Source organism: Rhinopithecus bieti, unplaced genomic scaffold (genome assembly GCF_001698545.2).
Source record: "Rhinopithecus bieti isolate Rb0 unplaced genomic scaffold, ASM169854v2 scaffold_69980, whole genome shotgun sequence".
NCBI lineage: Eukaryota > Metazoa > Chordata > Mammalia > Primates > Cercopithecidae > Rhinopithecus > Rhinopithecus bieti.
Genome location: NW_016826299.1, coordinates 84380 through 105615, shown reverse-complemented (window position 1 = coordinate 105615; position 21236 = coordinate 84380). Strand labels below are relative to the sequence as shown.

At 40.1% G+C, this 21236-nt stretch overlaps 2 protein-coding genes across 5 annotated transcripts in view; both read right to left on the bottom strand.

The window, feature by feature from the left end:
- Positions 1-6941: 6941 nt before the first annotated feature.
- Positions 6942-16254, bottom strand: TM2D3 (TM2 domain containing 3). 2 transcript variants are annotated; one of them, XM_017863393.1, is made up of 6 exons: positions 16116-16254; positions 15561-15638; positions 13865-14022; positions 10484-10658; positions 8844-8919; positions 6942-7693 (listed from the first exon to the last, which is right to left on the bottom strand). In XM_017863393.1, exons 1-6 carry the CDS (start codon positions 16204-16206, stop codon positions 7528-7530), a joined length of 744 nt encoding a protein of 247 aa, XP_017718882.1. In that variant the 5' UTR covers positions 16207-16254; the 3' UTR covers positions 6942-7527. The 2 variants fall into 2 exon arrangements, with proteins under 2 accessions (XP_017718882.1, XP_017718883.1); XM_017863394.1 differs by lacking the exon at positions 15561-15638 and having other exon boundaries at positions 16116-16252.
- A 1556-nt stretch (positions 16255-17810) lies between these two features.
- The window catches only part of TARS3 (threonyl-tRNA synthetase 3), a 78334-nt gene continuing 74908 nt past the window's right edge, over positions 17811-21236 (bottom strand). For 2 of the 3 annotated variants that reach the window (XM_017863391.1, XM_017863392.1), the window contains exons 16-18: positions 20787-20859; positions 19923-20037; positions 17811-18618 (exon numbers count right to left, since the gene is read on the bottom strand). In XM_017863391.1, coding sequence (XP_017718880.1) covers positions 18470-18618; positions 19923-20037; positions 20787-20859 — 337 coding nt within the window. In that variant the 3' untranslated portion in view covers positions 17811-18469. Of the gene's footprint in view, positions 18619-18897; positions 19052-19922; positions 20038-20786; positions 20860-21236 lie in introns of all 3 variants that reach the window. The other variant, XR_001883645.1, reaches the window with a different exon arrangement.

Sequence of the window (21236 nt, the reverse complement as noted above, 5' to 3'; positions counted from 1 at the left end):
GTAATCCCAGCACTTTGGGAGGCCAGGGCAGGAGGATCAGTTGAGCCCAAGAGTTCAAGACTAGCCTGCGCAACATTGTGGGACCCTACCTCTACAAAAAAATTTAAAAATTAGCCCACCATTGTGGTGCACACCTGTGGTCCCAGCTACTCGGGAGGCTGAGGTGGGAGAATCTCTTGAGCTTGGGAGGTGGAGATTGTAGTGAACTGAGATCATGCCACTGCACTCCAGTCTGGGGAACAGACCAAGACCCTGTCTCAGTAATAATAATAATAGTAATAATAATAATAATATAAATCTTTTGACTAAAAGGAATTCAAGAGTGAAATTATAAAATACTCTAAATTGTACACAATAGAATTTGTGAAATGTATATCAAAGTTCAGAGGGAAATTTATAGCATTACTTACAATACTTATATTAGAAAGGGAGAAATGTCTCATATTAATGACCCAAGCATCTATCTTAAGAAACTAGTGGGAAAAAAGGAATACTGTTTGCAATCTGTGAGCATTTTTTATATTTAGTGATTAAAATAACAGCCTGGCTACTATCAGGGCCATTTTCCACTTTCTCAGCATGAACTCACTCTATCACATTTCTTTTGCTGTGAAATAAATTCTTTGATCAGAAGCAATTTCGTGTGAAACATTGAATAAAGCTAGAGAAGACAAATTCATGTTCAAAGTAAGTGTCTATTCCAGTGTGGACAAATCAACGTTCCCTGCTTGATGGGAGGGATTCAGTGGAATCATGTCTTTGTGCTTATATTTTTGTGCACAAGAATATGACATGCTTCATGAAAGGAAGAACTCGCTTAGTGCTAAATCCCCAGGGCTTAGGAGGGTGCATGTCATATAGGGGCTCAGTACTTTTGCTGAATGAAGAATACACTTAAGTGTTCTATAGCACAAAGTTTTCGCAGGGGCTTTTCTTCTGTTTCTTGGATTACATTTTCCTCAAAATGAACTCTTCATCTTTCTTTTGCAGACTGTTTCTTCCTGCCTTTCCAGTCGTCTGGGTTTTTCTCTCATTCCCCTTCTATCATATGTATGTGCGGTTGCTGAGCCATTTCTTTTTTTAAAGACCACTTTATTGAGAAGTAATTTATATGCTGTAAAGGTTATCAGCTTAAAGTGTAACTGGCTTTCTTCCCTTAGCACCATGTTTTTGAGGTTTATTCATGTTATGGTGTGTATCAATTCTTCATTCCTTTACATGATGAAATAGTATTCCATTATATGAACGGACTACATTTTGTTTATGCATTATTCATCAGTGGGACATTTGGGTTGTTTCCGCTTTTTTACTATGAATAACGGTACTGTAAACAAGTTTTTTAGTGTATGTTCTAAAACCTAAAATCACAATAGATAGGCTCTCCATCAGTTTATCTGGGATTAGCAGGGGATTGCAATCCAAGATACCCATGCCACAATGAACCAAGAAACACCTGAAGACCCTGGGGTCAAGGCAAACTTTTACAAAGACAAAAAGGAGAAAGTCATGTAAGCTGCTTTGAAACAAAAACTATTGACTGTTGAAGCTCATAGCTCCTCATTGGCCACACTGGCTGTTGCTGGGGAGATGTCTTCTCAGAAGCAGCTTAACATGGAATTTTTATGGTTTCCAGAGAGTCCTTGTAATAGTTCTTATTACAGGCGCATGTGTATGAGTACTCCTCCTTCAGGGCCTCCTGGGTCCATTTTGCTAGGGTTTGACCTAAGTGACCCCATTTTGGTGCTGACAACTTTCACAACATATCTCCACTTCTCTTGGGTGTATACCTAGAAGAAGTTTTGCCAAGTCACATGGTAACTCTATGTTTAACACTTTTACTAACTGCCAGACTGTTTTCCTGGGTGGCTGCATCACTTTACATCCCCATCAGCAACATATGAAGGTTCCAGTTTCTCCACATTCTCATCAATACTTGTTACTGTGTTTTTTCTTTTGTTTTTTAGAGACAGCATCTTGCTCTGTGGCTCAGGCAGGAGTGCAGCGGCGCGGTCACGGTGTCAATGAAGAGTCCAACTCTAAAATATTTGAAGAGATTTATTCCGAACCAAATATGAGTGAGGCACAGTATCAAGAGGTCCTAAGAACATGTGCCCACGGTGGTCCGGCTACAGCTTGAATTTATACATTTTAGGGAGACATAAGACACAAATCAATACATGTAAGATGTAGACTGGTTCCATCTGGAAAGGCAGGACAGCTCGAAGCAGGGGCTTCCAGATCATGGGTAACTTCAAGGATTTTCTAACTGGCAATTGGTTGAAAGCATTATTGTCTATAAAGACCTCTAATCAACAGAAGGGTGTGTCTGGGTTATGCTAAGGGATTGTGGAGACCAAGGTTCTTATCATGCAGATGAAGCCTCCAGGTTGTGAGCTTCAGAGAGAGAAGATTGGAAATGTTTCTCAGACTGAAAAAGGTGCCAGATTTGTGACTGATTCTCTGCTGTGTCAGGGAAAAGACCTGGAAAGGGAAGGGGACTCTGCAGAGTGTAGATTTTCCCAAGAGACAGCTATGCAGGGCCATTTCAAGATATGGCAAAGAAACATATTTGGGGTTAAAATATTTTGATTTCTTTATCTGTCATGTGACGTTATGCCAGAGTCAGGGTGGAAAGTAAGCCACATCATATAGGGTTAAATAAATTTGCATTGAGATTTTATGATTTATAGGGTGCAACTCCCCAGTCCCTTAGATAGGAATTTGGGCAAGAGGGAAAAGGTCAGAGTTTAGTCCTCAGTAGCTAACTGGAACTCCACCTCCAGGGCTCAAAGATCGCTCCCACCTCAGCCTCCCAAGTAGCTGGGACTACAGGCACACACCTGGATTTTTTTTTTTTTTTTTTTTTTAAGAGACAGGTCTCACTATGTTGCACAGGCTGGCAGGCTGATTAAGAATTCCTTTTACTATAGTCATTCTAGTGGGTGGTGAGTCATTTCATTTTGTTCTTGTGTAAAAGGACAACTTCATAATATGTGAACAAATTCCCTTGGTTTTCTCTTCGAGCATTTTGCAAGTTGTATTTTGTGTTCTATTCTACATTCCGTGACCTGATACCTAGTGGTGAGGCAGGGAAAAGCTCAGCTGAGACTGTATCTTTGCTAGAATACCTGGTCTCTGGTTTCTTGACTAGGATTTTCTAAATGTCCTGAATGAAAGTTTCCTTCCCAGGGAGTGATGCAATGACCCGTGGGGGTCACCCTAGGCTTTAGCTCCTTTGTCTGGTTCAGCAGGGAACCCCTGAACCCATCAGAGTCCCTCCTGTTTATTCACGAGCCCTCTCTCACTGATCTCTTTCCAGCAGCCCTTTTCACTTCCCCCAGCAGTAACAAGAGAAAGATACAGATACCTCTCCTCTCTTCTCCCAATTAACCTGTTTTTCTCACCAGTGAGACCTTTTTTTTTTTTTTTGAGACAGAGTTTCACTCTTGTTGCCCAGGCTGGAGTGCAATGGTATGATCTCGGCTCACAGCAGCCTCTGCCTCCCAGGTTCAAGCAATTCTCCTGCCTCGGCCACCCGAGTAGCTGGGATTACAGGCACCTGCCACCATGCCCGGCTAATTTTTTTGTATTTTTAGTAAAGATGGGGTTTTGCCATGTTGGCCAGGCTGGTCTCGAACTCCTGGCCCTAGGTGATCTGCCTGCCTCGGACACTCAAAGTGCTGGGACTGCAGGCATGAGCCACTGCGCCTGGCCACCAGTGAGACTTTCTGAGTTTTGCTGAGTCACCAGGGCTATTTGCAGGAGTAATCTTACACACCTGAGCAATAATTTTTTTCCCCTGTATTCACCTTTTTTTTTTTTTTTTTTTTTTTTTTTTGACATTTTTGGCATTTGGCTGTATCCTTTTGCTTGTTTGCTGTGGAGTTTCCTTTGTTTGCTGGTTTTGGGCAGGAAGGACGTGCTGGCTTTTACTATAGTGTGTTCATCATTTAAGTATTTGAGAAGGGAGATGCTGTAATCCAGCTGCACAATACTGCTTTAAAAATTCTCAGCAATACTGAGAATTGTGTTTAGTTTACTCCCAGCAATTCCTCCTTACTCATTCATCAAACTCCTACTCACTGTGCACCTGTTGTATGGCAGGCAGGGCTCTCAAAGCTGAGCTACAGCAGAGAACCAGAGCCCCACCTTCATGGAGCCTTAGTAAATTATGTCCACATGTCTCCATCAAAGCTTATTTTGCATAAAAATGATGTGTTTATGGAAGATAATTTCAATACTTTACATTTAAGAATTTAGATCAAACTTGCCTAGGTTACAAAATAAACCAATAGGTCTAATGTATAGCATGAGGACCATAGTTATTGTATTATAAATTTGCTGAGTAGATTTTAAGTGCTCTTACCATGAAAGAAAAAAGTATATAATGTATATACAATAAAAGTTAAAAAAATGTATATACCCTCTAACATTCATGTGACACTTCATACTCTACCAAAAGTGCAGAATAGAGGGGAGGCTTTAGAGCAGGAGTAGAGGAATCTGCCTTCATTTTTCCTGGGTGTTGTTTTTTTTTTCCTTTTAATGCATATTCTGCTTATGTAGTGCCTTCATTTTTAGGCTTTTTCAATGTTGTATTTGAGAAGCTGCATCAGGTACAGCTCATTTTCCACTCATTGCTTACAGGATGAATTAAAATCATTTGCATATTCCTTAGCTGATGATATGCCCAAAATAAATGCAAGTCTGGCATAAGATATTAAAAAAAAAAAGTAGAGAGAAATGAAGTTGTGTGGCATAGAGAAGATATTTTTACATTTTAAAATCTTGAAGCATAAGATCTTTGAAAAAATCTTTTCATAAGCACTATAAACCAGAGTTGTTCCTCAGCAATTTGCAGAAATCAGATCAACATGGTGTTACAAATATTTACTTGAAGCCAATTTCTGTATATTATCTCCCTGCAGCCACCTCAACTGCCAATCTCTGGAATTGTACACAGTCCCTTCCAAATATTCAAGACACCCGTGGCATTAACTCAGCAAATAAACGAGAGCCTCTGTGTGCAAGGCATTGTTCTAGGGATAATGGAGGTGATAGAAACAACCCAGCACTTTCCCATGAGGCATTACTGGAGTAAATGAAAGAGTGTTGACAAAGCAAGGTAGAGATTCTTAAGGGGAAATCAGGACAGATGGCAGGCTGTAGTGATAAATTGTGAATATCTAGAGATCAATAGAGGATGGTTGACTGATACGGTTCCCTACCTGTGTGAACAGGATGGCTATCTAATCATATCCCTTGGTCAGAGCCCATAGCTCACACAGGATGGACTGAGTATTTGTGTCCTTTCCACCCCAAATTCACATGTGGAAATCCTCACCACCATGATGATGGTATCAGGAGGTGGGACCTTTGGGAGGTGATTAGGTCATGAGGGTGAGCTCTCAGGACTGGGATTAGTGCCCTTATAGAAGAGGCCCCAGAGAGATCTTCCCTGCCTCCACCACGTGAGGATGTGAGATGTTATGAGGAAGAAGGCCATCACCAGATACCAAATTTACCAGCACCTTCATCTTGGACTTTCTAGCCTCCAGAACTCTTAACAAATAAATTTGTTGTTAAGCCACTCCGTTTATGGTATTGTTATAGCAGTTCTGAAAATCTAAGACAACAGAGGAATAGAATCTGAAGTTCAGACTTCAACATGGTATTTTGCTGCCAGCAGAGGCCCATGGGATTTGCTACAAGAGATTGCACCCACATTCCCTGGTGCCCTTTGAAAGTATAGTTTTATTTTGCAGTTTCTTTTTGGGGCTGTGTAGGAGTTCATCGTTCATAAATTTGTTTGTACTGTATTTGAAAATCTCTTCGTATTTCCTGCTAGTTCTGTCTCAGGCCATCCGCTCTATCAAGTCCTTGATCAGAAGCATTCCTGAGTGGCTTACATCCTTTAGGTTCCAAGGGCTATGCCCTTGTGCAAACTTTTTAGGATTTGGGAACAAGTTCATTCATGTCTCCTTTCACGGATTCTGAATCTTTGCGCTTTCCCCTCTCAAACACTGCAGTTTCATTATGTAACTCAGGCCCCAGAGCCACAAAAATGGTTAATCAAGGTGTTAACTATTTCCACCAATGGCAATGCATACTTCCTACTAACTTCCCACTGACTCCCTGGCTCCACCTTGCATGGTTGCTCAATAGGGAAGTATTAGATTCTCTTCTACATAGAGCTACGTAAGGGGACTCAGGGGACATTTTTATTACAGTTAGGAAAGGGGCTGCTTCTTGAAGAAAAGACCCTCATCTAAAGAAACATCTGCTCAATCAACAGTTTCATGGATACAAAAAAGTGTGTATTTGCTCTCAGAAAGAAAGGTCCACATAAACCAGCTTACTCCCATCCTGAAGCACTGCTCATGCTCTGTGACAAGTTCCTCGTAAAACAAGAAACAAAAAACCAAACAAACAAAAAAAAACAATTTAAGAGTGGCTGTTTCTGGAAATAGAAAGGGGAAGCAAATATAATGGGGACGCGCCACCTAGTGATCATAGATGGAACTGTCACTCAACTAAGCAAAGGGCTGTGCTTCGTAAGAACAGTGAGTGATCACTCAAGTGATTTAATTCACCTTTCAGGTAAACTGAAATCAAAAAAATCATCTGGTGAATGAAATATGCAGATATTTTATAGCTTCTAGATATGACATGTGGTTAACAGTCATCTGGCTAATACATACAAGTGTTTAAAAAGCAGTAACTCAGATATCCATATGTGAAAGAAAAAATGCTAAAAGTTTTAAATGTTTCAAAAGCAAAATTGAATAAAATCTTTTGAATAACTGGGTTTTCCCCAATAAAGGCTCTATAACAGATCTATACTCAAAACATTTACATATTTCCACTGTGTCAATAAAGCAGCCAACTAAGTTGTAATGATTATTCCAGATTATATTTAATATAGAAAATCAGGCCCACAATATTTCTTAACTTGCAATTTTATTAATTTTTCAGTACTCTTACCTTTTATATACTACTAAGAAAATTTAAACCATAACTAAACATTCTGCAGTTAAATTCAAATTTTCTTATATATGTAACAGACCAGACTACATACTTACACTGCAAATCTTACACAAGACTGAAGTTGAGCCAAACAACTTCAATTAGCTAACAATAAAAACACTTTCCACTTCCTGCAATCATAGCTTAAAGGCTCTGCAAGGCAGATTACATTTGAGCTGGAGATACAAGTGATGTAGTTTGACTTGAGCAATACAAAACAAAAGTCATAGGAATTAAATGGATTTTCAATCACTGTAGAATTCATTCTCTTAGCTTAAGTACGTTTTAATTTTTTCACAGAAAAAAATATATTTCAGGCAAATAAAAACAAATTCCAGATTAGCACAGTTCAGTGTTTCATTTATTTTACCTTTATCAAGGCAAACAAAGTACAGATGCTGTACATTAAAAACACAGAAATGTATCACTCACACCACATCAATTCCTATGGACAAAAGGGCTTTTTCTAAGCACTGCTCCTTTCTGAAGCACATACCACAACTAAATGTACAAAGAGCCATCTGCTGGTCCAACGTAGCCAACTCCAATTAGCAGGACGTCTATCAGCGTCCATATTCCCAGACCACCGAAGCTGAAGAGCTTGCCGAGGCCTTCTCGCCACTGGCCCAGGTAGAAACGGTCTGCTCCAAACCCACCGAGGGTGATGCTGTGATGGCAAATAGGATTCCATGAGACCCGTCCACCCCAACTGCGGCCAGTTATGGTTTAATCACTGCGTTACGTCAGATTTGAGAAAGGACTTCCAATGATCACAGCCCTTAATTGGAACACAAGTGACTATTTCACAAATTGACACCACCAAATAATTATGGGCAGGAAGACTGTTTAAATGTCAAAAGTAAACATACAAGTTTTAGCCGTACTAAAAAACTTATTTTTGTGAATCTCATTTTCTATCCTGGTGTCCCCTTTTACTTTTCAGTTATGCGTTTCCTGCCAGGCAAGATTCTTCTTTCCTCAGCCCAAATTCTAATGCAGTGGTTCTCAGCAAGGGGCAATTTTGTCCCCTAGGGGACACCTGGCAACATCTGGAGACACACTGTCACAACTGCAGGAGATGGGGGGTTTGCTACTGTCAAGTAGTAGGTAGAGGCCAGTGATGCTGCTAAACATCCTACTATGCACAGGACAGCCCCAAGACAAAAAATCATTCAGCCCAAAATGTCAGCAGTGATGAGGCTGAGAAAGCCTGCTCTATGGCTGCAATGCTGCAGGGCTCAGGGTCTCAGGCACGAGCTCAAAACTTCAACTGTAGGCAGCATAACCTTTTCACTAATCAGGTAACCAGGGTCTCACCTGCTCTTCCATTTCGTGGGAAGAATTGCTACAATTTCTTAAAGTACTGTGAAGAAGTTTAACAAACAGCACATTTCTATGTAAGAAATATAAGCCTGTAATTATCTCAGATGGTGGTAATTTTAATGTTTTGTCATTTTCATTTTCCAGTTTTCAGTGTTCAGCATGTATTACTTTTTATAATAAGTTTTTGAAATTAAAGATATACATCATAAAACTGCCTATTTTAGATAGTCCCCAGCATTTTACTGATTCATGGTACATTCAGAACGGGAAACTCAATGTGCAGGTACCTTGGGAGAAAAGCTAATATGCCTGCCAGTCAGCTCCACGGGGATACTGGTCTGATCACCTAAACTCTTCCAGCAGTTTCCTAGAATCTAACACACGTGGTAGGATCTGAGAGAAGAATGAAGTGGACTGAGCTCAATGTCTGGAAGATTCCACCAAACCCAAAGAAATCTAAATGGCCTTTTAAACTTACTAGTAACAAAGCTTACCTTAGAGCCAGAGCAGTAGACCACTTATAGCCTCCAGTCCAATTGCAATATAGCATTTTGGGAAAAGTACGGTTACCTTAAAAAAAAAAAAAAAAAAAGAAAGAAGAAAAGAAAGAAAATACAGGGTATAAAATACTCTCAGAAAGACTTAATTATAACAAATGGCCTCAAAATTTAAAATGTGAAAAGTCAACTCTCTTTACAGTAATACATGTTGAAGTGAAGAGTACAAAGCCCTTACCATCTATCTGTACAGATGTAATATTTAAATTAGCTAAGTGAGGATTACAACGTGAAGAACATGAAACGCTCAACTACATATCAAGACTTACGGGGAAGTTACGAGGATATAAGACAGTGTGGTCCTGAGGCATAAAAATCACCCAATAGGAACAGAAGAGAAAGTCTAGAACCAGAAACATACAGACACTTCATGTATGACAGAAGTAACACACGGATCAACAGGGAAGAGTTGAGACAAGTGGCCATCCATGTGGGGGGACAATTAAAGTTGAATCTACCTCCCACCATCTACCAGGACCAATTCCAGGGGGATTCTAAACCTAAATGTGAAATGTTAAACTTACAACTTTCAAAAGAAAATGTAGCAAATTGTCTTTATAAACCTGGGGTAGAAAAAGATTTCTTAAAACCACAACAAAAAAAGACTAATAACTTAAAGTAATTATACTTTTAAAGTTTTGTTTATGAAAATATACAATAATGTAAAAAAAAAAAAATCAAAATCTGGGAGAGGGTTTCAGGGACAGCACAGGTAACATCCAAAATATAAAAGAAGTCTAGACAACTTTAAGACCAAATTTAAGAATAGCAATTCTTGGAGAGAATATGGATCATTAGGAATAGTTACATAGCGCAGGTGGGAATGTAAGTTAATACAGCCATTTAAAGAGTAACACACACTGGAAAGTACATGCTAAACAAGCTCTTGCACATGTGCCATCAGGAGACAGGGAAAGAAATTTTAAGAGTCACAACACCAAAAAACAGCACATTACCAAATATATTGGAGAATAAACTGTGATACAATCTTAAAATAGATTATTACACAGAAGTAAAACAAAGAAGTCATATGGATGAATCACAGAGCCATAATGTTGACAGGAAATAATCAAGTCCCAGAAGAGGACATAGCCTGAAATCATTTTATACAGTTCTAAAACATGCATTATTGAATATTATATGGTACTATTATTTTATTACATATATACAATAAAACTATAGAAAAAATTTAAAAGGAAGTGAAATAAAAAATTCAAAAGGATGGTTACCTTGGAAGAGGCGGTAGAGCAACCAGGTGAAGGCAAGCACTCAGGTGGTTGCAATGGTATTGGTGCTGTTTTCATTGTTATTTTGGGTAAGTCAATTACTGTGTATTACGCTTTATACTTCACATATTTTTCTTATTTTATCAAATATTACATTTAAAAAGAGAATTGCAGTTTTCTGGATGCTTTACTTTAGTATGTTGAGTTTATTGATGATGCTTGGCACATCTAAAAAGCTGCTGATAAACATTTCTAATTAAGTAATTTAACTCTCAAATTTCTGGTTAAAGTCCCTTCAATCAACTTAGAGAAAAACACTTTGTTGACAAATGTCCTTGAACTTGGACTCACCCAAGCAGTGGACATGGTCCCGCACCGTGCAGTTGGCAGGGTAGCGCTGCCGAGGACAGGACACCGTCATGCAGCTGGTGGAATTGGTACACTCATAATCTGTTTCGGGAAGCTGCCAGCAAAATCTGCAAGTCATGTTAATGATGAAGTTCTTTTGGGATTTGAAGTCTTGATCCTATGCAGCAAATGACACAAAACTCATCAATCACAATGGTGTAGTCTGTTAAGATGTCAGTAAGACTACACAGTCACATGGCACAAAATTCCTAAAACGTTTGCATTTTAGGACCTAGAGTAAGTACCAGAAAAAGTTACCAAAACAGTATGTATGCAAAACAAATGTATATGATGTGACCCCATAATCATAAAAATATACACCCAAATATATGTACCTAAGGGAAAAAAAACTAGATAAATTCACATCAAAACAGCAAAGGTTATTTCAGGGTGATAAATCTCGTAACTTTTGCTTAGCTAAATTTTTCATAGTAAATGTGTACTTTTATAATGCAGACAAGAGGAAAATTTATTTTAGAAAGTCGCAATCACGGATGGCTGGAAGGAACTGATGAATGCATTTGTTGAAGGTCACTGAGCTTCAAGTGAGGAGTGGAATCCAGGTTCCTCAACTCCAGCCTGATGCTTCTGTAATGGTTAACACACCGCCTTGCTTCTGAGTTGCCAACCTTCCCTAACATCTCCTACCTTGCACAGCCTGGCAACTCAGGGTTGTTACAGCTGCTCGTACCACCAGGGCATGTGGCATGTTTAATCCAGAGGCAGCCCAACTCAGAAACACCACATGATGTGTGGAGGGTCAGTGAGTGTTCACTGGTGGCCAGAGATTTTTTTCATTCCAATTTCAAAAGCCATTATTTTGTATTCTGCTTACAAAAGTACCATGTTCTTTGTATGTTACATATTTGAAGATTATAGACAAAAACCTATAGGTGTTCAGAGCTAACCACTTTTAATCTTCTTTACGTTTCTTCTATGTGTATATTTATAAATTTACTAAAATAGAATTATACTGAAAGCACTTCGTAGTCTTTTTACTGTACCTGACATTACATTGCAATGCATATTTTTCAAAATCATTTTTATGTGGTCAGTCATCTCTGGAAGCATCATATATATATATGCATGCATGCATGCATGCATGTATGCATACATACATACATATATGTATGCATGCATATATATGTGTATGCATGCATACATATATATGTATATGTATGCATATATATATACACATACACACACACAATTTTTTTTTTCTTTTTTCTTTTTTTGAGATGGAGTCTCGCTCTGCCGCCCAGGCTTGAGTGCAGTGGTGCAATCCCAGCTCACTGCAACCTCCGCCTCCCAGGTTCAAGTGATTCTCCTGCCTCAGCCTCCTGAATAGCTGGGATTAGAGACGCACATCACCACGCCCAGCTAATTTTTGTATTTTTAGTAGAGATGGGGTTTCACCATGTTGGCCAGGCTGGTCTCAACCTCCTGACCTCAGGTGATTCACCTGCCTCGGCCTGTCAAAGTGCTGGGATTACAGGCGATAGCCACCACGCCCGGTCCATGTTTGTTATTTTTTTTAACATTTCACAAATTTGCATGTCAGTTTTGCACAAGAGCCATCCTAATTTTATCTGTATGGTTCCAACTTTGGCACATGCTCTGATGAAGCAAGTACTATTAATTTTCTTATCAATGCAAAAACCACTTTTTATGGAAAACATTTAAATATGGGTAAGGCGTCACTTGATTTAGTCAAACAGTTGGATCTGTAAAAATATGTTTACATCTGCCTATTTTCAGTGATGTGCTTAAAACACATGTTTCTTTAAAATGGTTTTTTAAAAAGCAGGTGACACATGTACATGGTACACATTTCAAGACACAACAGGACAGTGAGAAGTGAGCCGGCCTTGCGTGGCCTGGCCTCTGGGAGCCACTGCCCTCCCCAGGCCAAGTGCTCTCTGTACTTCCAGAGAGAGCTATTCCACACACAGGCACATTTATGTCATCAACATTTAACGTTCCCAATACTTTCACTTGATTTTGTATATAAATCAGTACATTATCTCTAGAGCTGTCTAGTTCTTTTTAATGGCTATGTGTTTATTCTATTGCATGTGTACCATAAATTAAGCAGTTCTTAGACATTTCACTTCTTTTGAATCTTTTGCTTTAATGAGCAATATAGCTAAAAAATAAGCATACTTATTTGCATCTATATATAATGATATCTGTAACATAAATTCCTAGATGTAGAACGGCGAGGTCAATGATTACGTGTGTGTATAAGTTTAACAGATATGGTAAATCACCTGCAAGAGGTTGATCAATTTGATTACCTATTAATAAGATATGAGTATCTGACCCTTATACTCTCATAAACTCAGAGTTAATCAAATTTAAAAAAATTGCCAATCTGAGGGTTAAGAATGTATTATTTATATTTAATTATAAGAAAATTTATACACGTTTTTCATGTTATAAATCTATTTGTATTTCCTTTCCTATGAACCATCTGCTCATGTCCTAACCCTGTTTTCTACAAGACTGGCATCTTTTCCATGTGGGTTTTTAGGAAGTGTTTGTATATTACTGATATTAGTGTATTATTTGTCACATACGCTAGAAACACTTTTTCCTAGTTTGCCACGTCTTTTGCCTTTATGCTTTTTTCTTTAGGTCATGCAGAAATCTCCAATTTTTAGTAGTCAAATGTATCAATTCTTTCTTTTATGGCTTCTAAACTTTATTTCATACTTAGAAAAATATTCTCCATTTGGGGATTATAACAACAACTATCTCGTGTTTTCTGTGGTACTTCAGGGTTTCATTTTTCACATTACATCTTTGGACTATCTGGAATTTATTCTGGATAAGACAGGCGTTCCACTTAATTTTGTTCAAGAGAGCTACCAGGCATTCTGGCATTTACTGAATCCATCTTCTCACCACAGATGCACAGTGGCCCTTCAAAAGCTCATCTATGGCAGAAAGACACTGCCACCTCCTCTGTATACTAGCTGTCACTACTGAGAACACAGAATCCATCGGAACGAATTAGATTTGCTTCAGATATGCTAGTAGACTGAGATCTTCTCCAGTCCTACAAAGCAACATTTCTGTCAAGCCCACTTCCAGCAGACATCAACTGGCTTGACAGTTATCATTATAACTAAAACAGTAGTGAGCTGATATGGAAGGGTCGATTGGGTTTTTAAACTTATTTCTACTTACATACTCAACAGGGCAATCATAAAAGAATATAACAATTATTCAGAATTTCTTCCCAATGGTCAAGTCTGAATTGTTCTTCTAACTTGAAGTTTACAGTGAATTTATTTAGAATAAGTAAGCTGCAGTACTTACAACACAGGTAACAGATGGTTTCACTGCACAGTCAAAAGTGACAGGCTTCCCATAGATACAGGAGAAATTTGTTGTGCAGTCTATACAGTCTGCAGGAAGTCTGCTACACAAACCATTGCTTGGACACTTCATCACATAAGGTGGGATTTCAGTACTTTCTGTGAGAAGCAAGAGAGAAGCTTATTCTCCCATAACACTGATTCGAATAACAGAGAACTATCTTCTAAGGTTAAGAGACATGATCATTAGCAAGTAGACACTGCGCTGGAATGAGAGAAGCATGGCACTGGAGTCAGAGACACCTGCAATTAAAGCAGAATTCTGCCAACAGACAGCTGTGTGACCTGGTGAGCACCACACTTGCAAAACATTACTTCATTCCTGCCTCTCAAGTAGCCATGAAAACTAAAGGTGCTCATATACAAATAATGCATAGAAAATTCTGGGTATACATTAAGGGCTTAAAAAAAGACTATCATTTTGTAAGTTGAAAAACTAAAACAGTAGGGTCTGTGCAAAATCTTAGAGGAAGTCTGTGGCAAAACTGGAACTAGAACCCAAATCTCTTCATTTCCAATCCAATGTTCTTTTCATCTGAATTCACTAATTTAGAAATGAAACCACTGACATCCTCAGGGCATCAACTTGAAAATGTCATTATTTCACAAGGGTACTTTGATAAGCCACATTTGCTAATATAATATTTAGTTTTATGCTACCAAAGTTCAAAATAGTTCTCTATTTTAATAACATCTTCAGTGAGCTGCAACTTATTTCCAACCAACCTCATCAGTGTGCAATATATTTTTACCAACTGAGAGGATCAAAATTGCAAGTATTCCTGAAAAGAAGGGCTTTTAAAAGCCTGCAAGAGTTAAGAACTCTTGTGCTTTCTCTAAAAAGTAATTTGAGTTTAAAATTTAAGTGCACTGCTGTTTTTTACACCCAAATAAGAATCCGTAAAATACCTCTGCCAGTTTCAATTCACTGAAGTAATGTCACTCTGAAGTGATGAAATTAGACTCAAAGCCTCCACCTAGCAAAACAACTAATGCTTGTTTAAAACTGGTCCTACTTTACTCACTGTATTAAGTGAACAATTCTACAAAATACTCTTTTCTTTGATCCCATGACTATGTGGCTGGAAGGTGGACACTTAGAATCACAAAGCAGAAATGACTTTAGGCCGTTAGACCAACCCCATCGCTTTAAAGGTGAGGACCAAGGTCCAAAGGGGATAAATAATTTGTTCAAGATCCCAGTAGCAAAACCAGATATAGATTTCAAGACTCCATCAGTCCCTCTGTAATCCTTTCATTTCACACAGTCCTGGGGGAGCCTTTAATATCCAACATCAGGAACAGGGTTCTAGAAGTAGAGGAAATTTGCTGAAGGGAAAGAAGCACTGACTGAAGGTTATTTTGATGGATGAAGTGGAAAAATAACAGAAATAAGGAGACAAACGAGCGCGCGATTGGAAAAAGAGATGAGGCAGAAACGTCAAAAGGTATCCAAATACCAAGACTATCCACTGAAAATGGCTGTGTATCTGCCCTTAATTCACACCATCTAAAATACAATAAAATATTCAAAAATGGAAAGTGACTTCGTATACTAAAGGAAATTTTTATCAAAAACAAAGAGAAACTACTAGATGTAAATACACGTATTTGCCAGAATAGAAAATGTCTAGTACCTGCTGCCCTGGGAACTACTGTGAATGTGCGTGTTGGGCCCGGATCCTTTACTGACTGAGCCAGCGCCTGCGATTGCTCTAAATTTAAGGATCGTACAATTAGAGAAACATGTTATCCCGGGACAAGAAAACCTTGTTTTGTGTGGTTAACACGGCGGGTCTACACCAGGTCAATAAGCCTCTCATGAAAACCTCACGGCTTGGCAGCCAGAAAACACAAAAGCTTAGGGACGAAACGTCAACGGGGTAGACACCAGAGACCGAAGGATGGCATCGTGCTCCAGTTCCGCCTTCCCGGCCCAGCCCCCAAGCGCTCCATCTCCGTTCCAGGGCCTCTACAGCCGCGATGGGCGGCTCGGTGTCGCCGGAGCGGAAGGACGGCCTCGGGCCAAACGGCCAGGGCGCTAGAGTCCAGATGCAGCGACATGCCGCCCGGAGCCCGGCACTCGGCCTCCTCCCCGCGTCAGCCTCTGCCCTTGGGCCTGGCCTCCTCGCAGCTCCCAGGGCCCTGCTGCCACTCAGCCCCACCGACGCTGAACCCAGCTTTCGACTCACCACCGCCCGACAGAATGCAGAATTGCGAGAGGAAGAGCAGCACGCGACACAGGGCGCGGAGGCCCCGCAGCGGGCGCACCCCACCCGCCATCTTGTCAGTGCGTGCGCACTTCCAGGCCTGGGGGCGGGCCCTGGAGGCGGAGCGCGGGCTGGTGCATGGAAGCAAGCGGGCGGGGCGGGCGCGCCTGGGAGCTGGAGCGTGAACTGGACGCAGGCGCGATGCAGCTCCGGACGGTTGGTGTCTGCGCTTTCGCTGACCCCGCGCGGGTCGCGGGTTTTCTTCGGGTTGCGCCCTCCGGGAGGTCCCCGAGGAGTATGCGAGCCTGGGAGGTTGCTCCGTTTCCACGCGACCCTCACGCCCTTGGACGAGGCCTTCACCCCTCCTTCCACTGCAGGAGACCGGTTAGAGGTCATCCGTGGACCGAAATGCACAGCCAAAGCAATGAAGTGCAGAGGCGGGCAAATGTGGGAGGCAGGCCGCTCCAGTGTATGGTCGGGTGTCGAGTGCTGGATCCTGTGCGAAGGTTCTAAAGACTTATTTACAGTCGGGGAAGCGGCCCCTGGACGACGGGGGCCTGAGGGACCCCTCCCTTGGGGCCAGCGCTCAGGCCTGCGGCGGCTTTCACTTCTGGCCAGCCCCTTGAAGATACGCAGCACTTCCAGAAAGTTCCTCTCAGACCTGGAGAAGCAGGATGGCCCGAGGCGCTGGGAATCGAGGGGAGGGTCCAGAGCACAGCCCTGCCTGGGGAGGTCGGCCGTCTGGGTAGCCGCGCTCAGGCCCCAGCTCATGGAGACCCTTGCCAGTTTCTATCACAGCACACCTAGAAGGAACGTGCTGGTGACATGTGCTCTCCTCCCACCCACGTGCTGCAAGATCATTCATTCCGGGGTCTTCTGACTACCACCCCTCACGTGCATGTTTGCTGAATGATTTTTAAAAAAATACATGGAAAAGTGCCTGCACATAAGCCCTGAATGTTAGTTTTAAAAATCGTATCACGGCTGGGCGCGGCGGCTGACGCCTGTAATCCCAGCACTTTGGGAAGCCCAGGCAAGAGGATCACAAGGTCAGGAGATCGAAACCATCCTGGCTAACACGGTGAAAGCCTGTCTCTACTAAAAATACAAAAAATTAGCCCGGCGTGGTGGTACGCGCCTGTGGTCCCAGCTGCTTGGGAGACTGAGGCAGGAGAATCGCCTGAACCCGGGAGGCTGAGATCGCGCCGCTGCACTCAAGCTGGGCGACAGAGCGAGAAGGCGTCTCAAAAAAAAAAAAAAAAAAAATTGTAAAAAAATCATTTATCACACAATCTGCACCTAAAACAATCGTATCACAATCTGCACGTTATACTACTACACAAGTCTGATATATATTGTTTGCCAACTGTTTCACTGTTCACATCCCTCAGGAAGTTAACTAGATGATCAGTATATTGAAAAGAGATAATTTCTTACATTTCTTTTGAATTTCACAGCATATTGCAAACGAAACAATACTTCTTGTTTGGTAGCTGAATTCTCTGTTGACATAATGCCGTTTTAATTCAGTTCTGAGCAAGTAAAGCATTCCTCTGTAAAATCTGAAATCCATTTCAGTATATAAATCCATGGAATGTCATACCATCAAAAGTAATTTAACTCTAGGTGAGCAGCTTAATTGTGAGAAGCCCACAGCTGAAATACTGGAAACACTGATGCAGTTCATTCAGGAATTTATTTTTTTCTAAAGCTGAACAAAACCTAATTATGAATTAGAAACATTTAAATGGCAACTATTAACCTATAGTGCAAACACCAGATTCCACAAAACTGAATTCCTTTGTCAGTAATCCAATATTTAGTAGTAGCTGCTGCTTTTGTGGTTGTTGGTTAAAAGTAATGATTCCAATTTTGAAGATAAAGTTTCAGTGTGAATTTTAGTAAAACAGTCATAAAATACCTGAGACATACCAGAAAATAAGATTTTCCCTCATGTTACAAAAAAAAAAAAAACTCTGCAGACTTTTATTTGAAGCCCATGTTTTGAAAATCACAAATCTTAGCCCTAACATTTCATAATCATTTCCTAGTGTTTTGTTTCACTTTTTCAATGAATAATATTTCCCCATTTAAATTTCTCAAGGCATTGATTGCTGGAAAATTTCCCACACATGCCTTCTGATTGTCCCTCATGGACATCAGTGAATTAAACTTGGTACATGTCAGCTACACATTCATTGTCTCCTTTCTCAGCTGAGCTCGTGAATGAACCCCCATCAAAGGCTCCAAAGTCTTAGAAGTACTAACATGTTAAGAAAAATACATTTTTAAGGGTCAAAACAAAGTTACACAGAAGCAAATATTAGGGAAGGACTTCAAAAGTCCTCCTCAGCAATGAGTGTCCGTGACTTCTTGAGATTCTTCAGTTTATCAATGGCAGAAGTTACTAAAATCTCTCCATGAATTTTGTTGTCTCTTGTGCGCACGTTTACAGCATTATTTATCTTTTCCTTTTCTCCAACCACTGCAAAAAAGAAAGGTGAAGAAATGTATTTTAAATCAGCAATTTGCCAAACGTTAAGTCAGCAGTCCCATGACAAGTTTTTATCAAGTTTTTATTCGTTGTTAATAAATATCATCTAATGAGCATTAGGTTCATCCTCTGATAGTTAAGTTTCTTGAGGGAAGGAATGACTTCTGATCCCATCTCTCTATTGTCCACTTGAGAGAACAGCTCTTGTGGTCCTAGGGTGCAAATGAGAGCAGGGAGCTCTTACAGAGTCACTGACTCCACCTGGCATACCTGATGAGCCAAGAGGTGGACACCAGACCCATGCGAGTCAGCCAGAATTTTCTGGAATGTGGGTAAAAAGTTTGTTCTCTCTAGTGACCCATATTGTGAGATGATGCAGGAATCTACAGCCATGCTTCTTGCCATACAGAAGGAGGAAACCGGTCTGCAGATAAGCAGAACAAAGCAGATATTCAAGAGAAGCATAAAGAACCAGAGCGAAACAGGAACCAGAAATGGGAAGAAATAGTCCTGGTGAGGGTTGGGCTCCTGATTGCTCTTCTAGTGGTTTGGCTATTTAATTCTACCTTTCATGTCATGGGACACTCCAAGACCCTTCCAATAAATGCTGTCTTTGTCTAAACCAAGTTGAGGTTTCTGTCACCATAAGAAGCCTGATTGAAACACCACAATACCTACTATGATGTCAAACATTATCAATGAAACACTGTCAGTGGAACAACACTATGCATATTTATTTTGCCTTCTACCGACTCTCAACTTACAGGAAATAGCAATACTATGCCTGCAGTTATATCAGTGTTAGTTTCTCTTAATTTTGGAATCATTTTTAAAGCCTAAATTTTAGATTCTGCATCTAATTAGTCATGTGCTAAAAGGACATTTTACTTTTCATCTAAATCTTTTCCTTTGGATCATTTTAAATTTGGGATCTTTTCTTTCCATTAGTTTAAACTTTCCTAATAAGCCAGAAAAGTGAGGGAAAATATTACAGGCCTGTGAGGCTAAAATATAAAGTATATAATTCTACTGATGGGATCATTTTCATAGTTGTTTTCATTGTTGGCTTGCAATACTAACTATTGCTAGTAAAACTATCCCAGAGGATTCAGGTGAAACTTTATAACTCTTCTTCCAGCAAACAATAAAGAATACCTAGGAACAGCTAAGCCAGGAACGCTATGGACTCTTCTTTTTGTATAAGTATTAAGTAGTTGAACCATATTTATTTGTCCTTTTGGAATTGAAGTGAAAAAAAAAAAGCATTTGGAAAAATATATACAAACTTAAATTACCCAAAATAAAATTATACTGAGCCAGCTGTGCATTTCGTATTTTCTTATTTAGTGTACAATTATGATCTAAGTCAACGTCAGCCATAAATCCTTCTTCAAAAAATTCACTGGATACCTAGAAGAAAATGAAACACCTTTATTGTTACATTATGGTACCTAGCCTCCAAAAAGACCCCTGTTGTTCCCCACTCTTGGTATTCACACCCTTGTATAGTTCCCTGCTCACTATACCAGAGAGGGTCTCTGTGACCATAAAGAAGTATGGAAGTGTTGGCACATCATTTCTGAGACTAGTTTATAAAAACCTGCAGCTCCCATCTCTTTCAGATCACTTGCTCTGGGGGAAACCAGCCACCATGCCGTGAGGACAGTCAGGCCACTTGTGAAGAAGCCCAGGTGATAAGGAGCTGTATCCACCAACTGTGAGTGAGCTCTGAGGCCTGCAGCCCTGGCCAACAGCCTGACTGCAGCCATAGGAGATGCTCTGCACCGGAATCCACCAGCTGAGCTGTTCCCAGACCCTGACTCATAGGAACTGTGAGATAATAAATGTTTGTTGTTTAAAGCTGCTAAGTTTTGGGGTCACTTGTGATACAGCAACAGATAACATTCTTCCCTAATAGAGCCATGTAGAAATGAATACATATGTTTTAAAATACTAATTTCTCAAAAACATTAAGAAATGAAATAGTTCTGATACAGCTGCAGAGACATGATTCATGTGTTACCACCAACTGCTGAAAACATGGTTTAAGTTAATGTGTCAGTTCTGCAATATTTTAAAGCATGAAGGACATTCCAAATTGATGACCTACACAGAATACATGCAAGATTATTACGTACTTTAAACATCTCTGATTTTACCTGAAGTGCATATTTTTCACAAGTTGGCCCCACAGGGATGACCATTACCTGACGAGGAGATAGCCAGAAAGGCCTGAAAAATACATAACATATGTATTTTCAAAGTATAATAATGGTTACTTATTACATGATTTTCACATAACCAAAGATTATTTTAAAGACTTCACAAGAGGGCAGTTTCAGTAGAGCAGCATGGAAGAAAACCAAATTATATTAAAGTTTGAAGGCAACAAAGTAAACAAAAGGATAATTTTGGAATTTTGATAGCACAAGTGTAGGTAGAATGAGCTGGCAGATAGCCCAAAGGGCTGATCATGCACTTACTGTATGCCCCAGCAACTGCACTCCTGGGCAGTTGTCCCAAAGAAATGAAAGCATATGTTCACACACGATACTGCACACTAATGTCCATAGCAGCTTTAATCAGCAAAAAAAAAAAAAAAAAAAAAA

Coding starts and splice junctions, on each gene's coding strand:
- TM2D3 (XM_017863393.1), bottom strand. CDS start 16,206: ATGGCGGGTGGGGTGCGCCCGCTGCGGGGCCTCCGCGCCCTGTGTCGC. Junction 14,023..15,560: donor AGTAGTTCCCAGGGCAGCAG/GTACTAGACATT, acceptor TGCTTCTCACAG/AAAGTACTGAAATCCCACCT. Junction 8,920..10,483: donor GGACCATGTCCACTGCTTGG/GTGAGTCCAAGT, acceptor TTTTTTTTTAAG/GTAACCGTACTTTTCCCAAA.